This window comes from Pholis gunnellus, assembly GCF_910591455.1.
Source record: "Pholis gunnellus genome assembly, chromosome: 14".
Taxonomy (NCBI): Eukaryota; Metazoa; Chordata; class Actinopteri; order Perciformes; family Pholidae; genus Pholis; species Pholis gunnellus.
The window spans coordinates 11481153-11491878 of record NC_136541.1 but is presented as its reverse complement, the minus strand read 5'-3'; the positions used below and the strand labels follow the sequence as shown (position 1 = coordinate 11491878).

Here is a 10726-nt window from a genome sequence, read left to right as displayed (position 1 = left end):
AAACTAATTAGCATCCTGCAGAGTATTCTTTGGAAAAATTATAACGCTTTTTTTTATCTGGCTGCCCTCTGTAATTATTCTAAGAAAGAGAAGCTCTAAATGTCTTACCAAACATGTTCACGGTGTGATAAAAGATACCCTGTGTGATCATGGAGGAGGATGCGGTTATAATTGAGCTAAAAGTAGCAGATTTAAGTGGGACTCTGTCAACATGCTATGCAGCTTTATAGCAGATGTTTGAAAAACAACTCGTGCATGTATTTATAAAAGCCAGTGTGTCTGAATAAAAAATACATTCGGCAATAGTAGCTGGCAGGTAGAGAAAGCTACTGAGACAGATGGTTGTATGCCAAAGCTTTTTTTTTCATGTCATTGATATTCCACTGAAACATTGATTTATCATCCTTGCTGCTGCATCTCCAGATGTTCTATGGCCAGTTGGCATTTGATATCACAGTACCCAGATGGGATCATGTGCACCACTGGTGGCCACTGGCAGGACTTCTTAGTTGGGATGCATTAGCTAAGCCTCCACCTGCTCCGTCAGATAGGTGAGTGAATATGCTGATCATGGCTTCTCTGTCTGTTGGCAGATGGTGCCACTCGAACTGTATCTGCAGCCTGAATACATCCAATATAAAGCTAGTATCTAATAATACAAAGCTAGGCTCGATCCGATAAATGCCCAGTTGTTTATGCTGTTCTGTTTTATGGCTTTGAATTACGCTGCATGCAGGCTGAAAAACTCAAATCTAAACATGTGAGCTTTGGTCGGGGTGGGGGAGGGAGGAGAAGTGGTGAAAAAAAAGGAGGAAACAGTATTGTTTTTGGAAGTCTTCCAGATAGAAGCTGGGGTCACGTCGGCTGGGAAATGGACAGACTAACTGGGAATTCCAGGCTGCTAGCTTCCGCATATGAAAGACCTTTCCTGAAAGCGAGCTCTGACTTCGGATGAAAATCATCAGCCTGAGAAGGCAGGAAGTGGTGACAGTCCCCACTGCGTCAATATAACGACTTTGACACAGTTTTGATTTTCGGTGGAATTAGAATGCTGCATTAATCAACTTTTAAGTTAAGTTTGTGTTGATCGTCATCAAAACAGTCATCAGTGAATATCAGGATTTATCACGGTTTTGTAGTTCTTTAACTGACTGAATGAAAATAGAGTTGACATCTTTAGGCTGGATCAAGTTGGTGCCTATACTCCTAAATGATGGAGCCACATTTGCCCTCTGGAAGCTCTCAGCTGATGTTTCCCTGCACAGCATTCAGTAAACATAGTCCTCTTTGCGCAGAAGCTTCAAACTGCATCTCTACAAAAACAGCTTGCCTCATTCTGTGTTTGTGCAGCATATATGGGCAAAAGCAACAACTACTAAATGACTCTCTGGATCTGCCATGTTCAACAAAGTGCCTTGAGTAAGATTTAACTTTTACTATGAATTAAAAAAGAAATACATTTAACTTTAGGTGTCAAATATGTATGTGTTGCTACACACTTGTTGGGAATTAATTCACCTTAATTCTGCAAATAAAACATGATTCCATGAGTCCAATCAGAACACGTACGTGTGTCCACACTTGACACTTCAATGCGACCTGCGTGATCGGATCGTGATTGGACACATTTTGTGGTCAAAGGAATGGCTGGATAAACACATTTCATTTCCTATTAATTCGTCACAACAAAACTCCAGCAGAAACCAGCTCTAAAAACAATACAATACATCTCATAGAGTTGATGTAGCTAACCTTATTCAACTTCCTTATTTACACATCCAGCAGATACAGCGCAACATTGCCGTTCATTTGTAGTCATGTTTGTGTCCACCTGATGAATCTAAGTACAATATTCAATCTCCTGTTAGCTCTGTTTTGGTCTCAACCAAATATCTGGATCCTGTTTTACCCATCTTGACTTGACTAAAATATCCTGCATTATTCTGTTTGTCAGAGACAGCAAAGCCATGATAAATGTGCCAAATTATATTTTATTAGACACTTATTCAGAAAAAAATAGACATTTCTGGGTTAAAGTTATAAGAGATGAATAGTGAGGAGCAAGACTGGACCAGAAAATAAATGTCAGCTTCATGTTGTTTGACCAGTTTTTGGACACCAGTTTATTTATGACCTAAATGTTAATAATGTCAACAGCGTTATCACACTGTGAGGCTGTTAGGAATTCTTTGTGCCATCTTCTATGAGCCTCAGAATATTTTCATGTTGTATCTGAAAAACGGAAGCCTTGTATCTCGTTTACTCATGCCTTTGTTGACTAACCCAGTTTTCATCCGCATAAATTATGACAACGCACATACAAAGGACGCACACTACAAGGCGACCAGTGTATCTGTATTAATGAGCACAATTACGTGGGAGTTCTCATCACTACCTATTCTGTTGTTGGATAACACAGAATTTCTGGTGAAATAATCTTAATTATATAATTACCTGTGTCATTGAAGGAGAATCACCCAAAAGCTAAGAGTGTAGTTAGTGTTTTAAAAATGTGTGTCAGCAACAAACATTAACAATTGAATGAGATAAAAGACAATATCTTTTTTAAATGCAAATGTCCTCATATTGCATTGTGGAAAAATATATATGTATTAATAAGGGGCTGAATATTAAATCTCACAACATGATCCAATCTCAAACGCTGCATCTGTAAATGGGAAGAACATGACTGCGATATGAAAGAGAATGTTTTGGTTGGCAGAAATCATGTTTTGTCCCGTATTGAAACTCGTAATGAGCAACTGCTAATGAAAACATGTCTGTCAAGTGTCTTCAAAAAGAAAGACTCCACTGGCTGAGGAAAGGAACATGTTCGAGCCACGGTATCCAAAAACACAGACAAGAGTGAAAACAGATCATCCGCTCTTCAGGGCTCTGAACCTCACCCTACTCACGGTGCAGAGACTCGTGAGTTTGTCTGACGAGTCATTAAACTGTGATTCAGTTTAATTATCTGCAATTTTCACATGACCTTCAGCTTTGATAAGACTCATTTGGGGATGTGGGGGAAAAACAAACGTTGCATACTTCACTCTCCTTTTTTACTTAAACCATATGATGTAAAATATGTTTTTACTGAAACACAACGTTGATAATTTGAGAACCAATATAAAAATAAAGACATAAAAAAAGAAAAACTAAATGTATTAATAATAACAATAACATTAATAATAACAACAATGATAATAATAATAATGGCTAAATTACATATTTTTCTATTTCAAAATCATTTAATTAAATTTATTGTCAAAAGGCCTTACAGTAAAATTACTCATTAAAAGAAAATAAATGTCATTGACGTCTTTACGGTGTAATCCGGTACACACCACACACATGTATGTTGTAACACGTATGTTCCTGTTACATACGATGCACCATCCAGGATTGTAGATAATAAATCCTGCAAGGGCTTTAAATATCTAATATACATTATATAATGATGTTTGGTGTTGACAGAAAGTGAACTGGTGCAGTGGAGTGTAGTCATAATGGTCATTTGTGTGGGTGTAGGTGCATGAAGGTTTTACTGTAATATAAAGTTAGACTGTAGACAAAGTAATACATTATGATATATTGAAATACTGACTCCTGCATTATTGCACATTTTTGACAGCATTATTAAAAAACAATCTTTTTTTAAATACAACAAGGATTAAAATTCAGAGAGGAAGATATGCTGTGCTAATGCTACGGTAAGTCACTGTGTGACGTATTACTGTACCGTATTTAATATAGATGTTGTGTATTCTGTGTGCATAGACTGAAGTGGACGTAGTCACTGCGGCATCACCCTTTGGTTTGTCGACAGCTGTTTTGAAGTCTCAAGTTCGGCATTTTCGACGTCACCATCTTGGCTTTTGGCCGTTTCCATTTTGTTTTTTTTGCAACCTGAAGTGACACCAAAGGGTGGAGCTAAGTACAACCAAGTATTGAACAAGACAATGTTACTTTCATGACCTGAAAACACTATGAAAGGGTTAAAGTCTTAAAGACAAAAACACGAATAACTCCCAGACCGGACAACGCCGTGGTATCGAGCTGTCAATCAGAAGGTAGTTACGCACTAAAGGAAACACTACTTTATCGTCTATTGTACTCTAAATTGGACCATCATTTACTGAACGAATATATTGAAGAAGACTTGAAGCTGGAAATTGAGACCATAAAGTCATGTTCACTGAGTTAATAAATCAAGTGAGAAGTAGGCTCATTTTCTCATAGAATTCTATACAATCAGACTTCTTTTAACAAACACAGGAGTCGCCTCCCTGCTGGCTTTTAGAAAGAATGCAAGTTTAAGGCACGTCAGCATTAGCTTCACTTTTGAGAACCAGAGGTTGCCTCCAGCCGCCTCTCTGTTGCTCTGAATAATCCTATTTTGTACTTAAAAAAGGTACTTAATTGTTGTGTTCTTGTAGTACTGGAAATATAGTTGCTTTCCCCATAATTGCAGTGTTAGGTTAAATAATATTGCATTAAATCAACACACTATACTGTGAGGAGAACTCTAAAAACTTAAATTATTTTTATCATTCCACTTGAAGTAATTACACTTCCCTAATACAAAACCACAGGATGACTCTCTCTTTTTTTTGCCCTCTTGTAATCCAGACTGCTTTTTTTTAACATTTTCCTTCTTGGAAGTTCCTTTCTCCATGTTCAGCCGTGTTTCAATAGAAGAAGCAGGTGGGCAGCTCATTATTTTGAAGTGACCGGCTGTTGACACGAAGAACTGTGTGTCGGACAAAGCAGCCAGTTAGAGGGGAAGTATTGTTCGGGGCAGCCGGCAGAGGAAGCTGGCTCAGACACTTTCAATCAGCACTCCACTGTCTCACCCAGCTATCGGATTTTCCCTTTCCTGAGCACTTCCCTCTGAACTTACTGAGAAATAACCCATCAGCAGAGTTCATTGTTAGCAGTCCTCTGTCCAGTATTAAAATAGATTTTCTTAGACAATAGTTTTCTCAACCCCAAGGCTATAAAAAGGCACAACTACCTTTGCTTGGTCACGCCTTGAAAGAGAAAGACAGGCAAGAATGAAAGCTCTTATAACACATATAATACAAACACACTTCTTTTATTACTGTACCCGTGAGGACCTTAATTCCTCCATAATTGAAAACATTTGAAGATAATGAGGTAAATAAAGAAATTAGGCCCTCAGAAAAATTGTTCGGCAATAAAAGTAAGTATTAAATTGTTTAAGCTGTTTGGAGAAATCTAATGAATAGTTTATGTTTTTTTGTCTTGTAATGAACACAAATATATACAAACAGATACATAGATAATTGTTATTACCATTATTATTTAGTTTATAGTTTTCGCGGTTTATTTTTGTATTTCACAATGTGGTATCGCTAATTTTACTAGTAAAGGACCTGATCGGCCAAATCATTCATTCAGGTCATTTGGGAATTTACCGACAGATATGGGGGCTTGTTGAACCAAGTCTAAACTTATTTTCTATTAAAAGGCAAGGTGTCCTCACTTATAGGGGATTATTCTGTCTGTGTGAGAACGTCTGGTTCTCTTCACAACTATTGAAAAAGAACACACACAAACACTCCCCAAAACCACACACACACTCACTCCTTCACACACCCTGATTGAGCACAAAGACATTTAAGATTTGTGAAGTTACTCAGTTGCTGTAACGATCACACATGTCGTTCAGTCAGAGAGGAAGTAGTCTGGAGGAAAATCAGTGTCGAGAAGTCTCCCCATCCTCCCACATGTCTTGTTTCATTGGCTGAGAGGCGTGATGTCACAGAGTGGACTACCCTATAAAAAGTCACTCTCCCACACAGACGGCAGACCAGCTGAGCGCTCACTCACTTACAGCAAGGAAGACAACTCTGTAACACATTACGTACTTTACAAGCAACTGTCAAACCCTTTGGGAATATCCACCGGCGAGCTGCAAAATATCTCATCATGTGCAGAGGACTTGAATCGCTGCCTACCACATGCCTGGAGAGGTGAGATCCATTTTCCTTTTCTTGGAGGAAAATGTATTATTTCTGTACTTCTAGGCTATGACAGCTGGATTTAAATATTCATACCAAGTCCTGTTGTAACAATCCTTCTTTATCTTTGCAGGGCAAAGGAGCTGAAAGCGTTGTTTGCAAGTTTACTCCAAAAGTCAGATCACAGCATCACTAGCCAGTCAAAGAAAAATGACAAACTGAGGTAAGACAAACATTCAAATTCCCTCTTTAAGCATGTCCGTTAAATCAAAGTGGACCTCTGTAATTTCTAGAAGTTAGCTAATGTTTTTCTGTTGCTGCAGGTTAAACGTGGACGAGCCTTTAAAATGGAAGGAGTCGTTTGACGTCTTGTTGTCCAGTCAAAGTAAGAGCAATTCTCAACCTCACACTTGATGCAAACGTTTCACTCATTCACGATGTTTCTGAGATGTTAACCTACCACTCTCTCCTCTCTCTCTCTCTCCTGTTTCTAGATGGACTTTGCCTCTTCAGAGCGTTCCTGCACTCACAGTTCAGTGAGGAAAACATTGCATTCTACTTGGCTTGTGAGGACTACCGGGAAACGAAACCTTCAAAACTGGCCGCCAAAGCCAAGAAAATTTACGACGAGTTCATCGGCTCTGATGCATCACGAGAGGTAAATATAAAAACAGCCTATAGAGACTATTTAGGATGCTCTGTTAATCTGCTGGCTTCCCTTGTCTTGCTGTGAGGATCTGATGATCACATCTCTACCTCCTCTGCTCCCCTACAGGTAAATCTTGACCATGTGACCAAAGCCATCACAAAGGAGAACATGGAGCATCCCAACCTGTCCTGTTTCAATCTGGCCCAAGCCAAAATCTACACCCTGATGGAGAAAGACTGCTACCCTCGCTTTTTAAAGTCCTCCACGTACCTGGAGCTCAGCAGAAAGGCCAAGACAGGCTAACTAACTGTACATGAAAAACTCTCCTGCGAGCAGCAGACAGAAAGGGACATAAGCGTACTGACGCACAGCAGAGTCTGGAAAAGTTCACACGGAACAAATACCTCAGTCCAAGGAGATTCACGCCAGGTTGTGGAGTTATTTTGGGGACCGGAGGTTGCATACAAATCTGCGTACAAGCTGGAAGCTGAAGGACACGTGAAGCTTTGAGGACAAGACTGACTCAGACTGTGCTGCAGACGATGTCTGACACCTGTACTGAACCATACAGGGCTGCATGAATTACAAAATGCAGCTAGACAGAAATGAGTTGCTTTCACACGACAAATCTACCACTGGGAGAGACTCAATGGCATTAGTGTTTATTTATTTATTATTTATATATTTATTATTATGTGGTGAAAATTGATCAGAATTTCCTTTGTTTTTTGTATCTGAAGTACTGTATGTAAAAATAAGTGCAATGAATAAAAGATGTCCAATTTCCAGAGACAAGAGAGTACCGTTTTGTACCATGGAAAATTCCCTACACATACACAGAAGGGGGATGTGGTTAGTGGGGTCAGAACAATGTAGGACAAAGGAAGAAGAAGAGTTGCTCATGTGTGCCGTTATAGCTGCTAACTAATCTGTGGCCTCAGCGGTTCCACTTCACATGTGGGTGTCTGGATGACTCTTTTTCTCTACAGTTACAGTGAATGGAAGACATGGAGGGACTGTGTGTCAGTTCTTGTGCTTTTATCAACAAAAGAATGTTCACGATGGCCCGTGGTGAGAAGGAAAGAGTCGGTCATATTGGCCGGTGTTCAATTAGGAGGTATTGAATTTAGAAAGAAGGACAGCTTCTGTGACAAATAGATTACTTTATTATTCAGCAGAGGGGAAACTAGTTTGGTAACCAATGCACAGTAATATATATATATACACATACATACATACATATATATATATATATATATATATATATATATATACATACATACATACATACACTAGAAAAGTAGAGATGTTCCCGATACATGAACTTGGATACCGGCCAATAGCAAGCATATTTGCCGGTATGTATATACGATAAATATGGTGCTACAGCTAGCAGCTGGCTAGCTTAGCACAAACACTGGAAACAGGGAGAAACAGCTAGCCTTAGATGTGCTGGTAGGTGGGTTTATCCGGGCTAGCTGTTTCCAGTTGTTGTGCTAAGCTAAGCTAAGCTAACCAACTGATTGCTGTTGCTAATTGTAGCTACACATTTACACACAAACAAGAGAGTGGTATAAATCGTTTTAAGATGATTAATTTGGGCTTTTTTTGCCTATATTTGAAAGTGCATCTGTAAAGGGGATGAGAGATGATGCCATGCAGCAAAGGGCCACGGGTTGGACTCGAACCTGGGCTGCTGCGGTTAGGACTTAGCCATAGTTAAGTTAGGGCAGAAGTGCAAGGCAATGAAATTCTATTTACGCGCATATCCAAAATACAAGATCATATTGCTGGGAAGCATCGGAGTGTGATGGCCGGTTTCCATGAAGACAGCAACCACCTGCACAGGCAGGTTTGTTTAGTACCATAGCCACAGCTCACAGCCTGTGAGTCACAGCAGCCTCCCCTCCTTTTTGTAAATCAGCCCCTTCCCTCCATTCTCCTGCCGTCTATTATGGCCACCTCCACGCCGCTCTCCCCCTCTTACGCTCTCCAGCCGACTTCTGTTCAAACACTCAGGCAAGGAGACCTTGTTCAGGCAAGGATGAAGTCATTAACACCGCTCATTACACTCTTGGATAATGACAGAGGTTATCTTTCCACTCCATCCGTCTTTCTCTCTGTCACTTTCGACCAGTAGTGATGTGTAATGAGGCCTTTACTGGACATACACTAATTGAAATTCATTGAAGAAACACTGATTTGTTTTTTTCGCTCAGCAGATGGACTTGACTTATAATCGTCACTTATACTCTTTGCTGTACCAGCTGAAGTTACACACATATTGTAGATACAAGTTTGCCTTTCACTTTGACTCCAGCAGTCTCTTTGGGCAGATGTTCATGATTCATGTCTAATTTAATCTCCCAAACATCAGAATATACTTTGGAAAAGAAAAGAGGCATGTGGAGACCTGATCAGGTGTGGCTGCAGGTGGGGGGCCAGGGCTTGTTTGGACCGTTTTTTTTCATGTAACTTTATATTGCATTATCATGAAGGCGTGTAGTCTAGACGTTTTTGAGATGAATGAAAAGACAAATAACATAAAAATCAGAGAGCGACAATTTGCTTAAAGTCAGAGGTATAATCTCCATTTTCAAGTTTTAAATAGTTATTCCAAATAGCCGTAATGTGTTTTACACTACAAAAAAAAAAAAAGATCTTTTGTAAACATTCAGGATCATCAGGTTTTACAGACCATAGTGTAAACACAGACACGTCTCACACCTGGATGAGCTGGCATGTTTTTCATACATGAGAGCTTCTGAAGCACGGATCGGTTACAGTGGACAGCTTTGAATGTCAGGAAGGTGGAAACTCTGTTGAGCGGTGGATCTGGGCACCTACTTCACTGGCAGAAATGAGTCAGCGTTCCTGATTTAAATACATATTTGTGGCGCGAGTGGTGATTAATAGTGTTGCCAACGGTGCTTGAACTTGGGAGAGCGGCGTAAAAACAAAGTGCTGCAGTCATGGTTACCGGGTTACCAAGGGAACAAACCCAGCACAGCTGAGTGGTCCCATCCACTCTATAAAAAAAAACTCAATTGTCAACAAGAGCTTGGACTCATTTTCATTTACTTTGGATGGTACATTTAAAAATAAAATAGGCTGTTACCACAAATACGCTCTTTTGTGTCCACTTGCTGAAAATAGCATCTTGTCAGGTCTCGAAAACACTTCAAAACACTGGAATGAGATATGAGAATAGAGCAACACCTGGTCTGCATTAACTCATGATGCCATATGAAGACAGCATGGAGTCGAGCCATGCACAGCAAATAATGATGACTCACCTCTGTGAGGTAAAGTCACATATGTTTGCTCTTAGTTTAAATGTCCAGGAAAAAATTATGAGGAGCCTGAGGAGACGTAGTTTGACTTTGCTCAGTCGACATCCTCTATTGGCGTTCTCTGGTTTCTACTACAGTTCAAAGACATGCGCATCAGATGGAACGAAACGGACTGCCAACTTAACCAAAGGTATGTAGGAGGATTGTTGTCTTTCCAGGGTGTTTCCCCCTCTTGAAGTACACTCATTGGCTGATTTAAAAGGTTATAAAGGCAGTTTTATACAAAAAACAAACAAAGCAAAGAAAGAAAGTGCACTAAGGATGAGTTGAAGCAGTGGCGGCTCGCCAATAGAGGGCCATGGGGCCTGGCCCCACCTTGAGCCACACAGAAATAAAAAACAGTAAAAAACAATTGTCAATATTTGTGTTTTTGAACTATGGAATGGACCCAGTAATATGTGTCAAATATGATATCTGCACACTAAACAATACACCTGCTAAATATCAGCATGTTAGCGTTGTCATTTTGAGCAAGTCTGATGCTGATGTTAGTCTTTAGCTCAAAGCACAAATAACACAGCCCTCATTCATTTGAATAGGGCCAGTCTGGCAGTGCAGCAGTGGTGCCAACGCAGAGGGCTCAATGTGATGCCCAATCAAATACATGCAAGCACACACTCCCTTCGGTAGATTACTTTGTAGCATAAACGCTGTATTTGCTGTTCAACTCTGTCGCCACGATAATAAACTTTTTTATTATGATGCCCGATAAGGCTCCAAACAACTAGGTCTGTTAC

General features: G+C 39.9%; 1 protein-coding gene across 1 annotated transcript; it reads left to right on the top strand.

Annotated features, from left to right (window-relative positions):
* The first annotated feature begins 5869 nt into the window (after window positions 1–5869).
* Window positions 5870–7329, top strand: rgs5b (regulator of G protein signaling 5b). The gene is made up of 5 exons (XM_079172645.1): window positions 5870–5999; window positions 6121–6210; window positions 6311–6372; window positions 6482–6645; window positions 6763–7329. Exons 1-5 carry the CDS (start codon window positions 5956–5958, stop codon window positions 6937–6939), a joined length of 537 nt encoding a protein of 178 aa, XP_079028771.1. The 5' UTR covers window positions 5870–5955; the 3' UTR covers window positions 6940–7329.
* Window positions 7330–10726: the final 3397 nt, after the last annotated feature.

Excerpts from the sequence above, each read along its gene's own strand:
- rgs5b (XM_079172645.1), top strand. The coding sequence starts at position 5,956 with ATGTGCAGAGGACTTGAATCGCTGCCTACCACATGCCTGGAGAG. Across the intron at positions 6,000-6,120 it reads CCTACCACATGCCTGGAGAG|GGCAAAGGAGCTGAAAGCGT; the intron begins GTGAGATCCATT and ends TTATCTTTGCAG. Across the intron at positions 6,211-6,310 it reads AAGAAAAATGACAAACTGAG|GTTAAACGTGGACGAGCCTT; the intron begins GTAAGACAAACA and ends CTGTTGCTGCAG.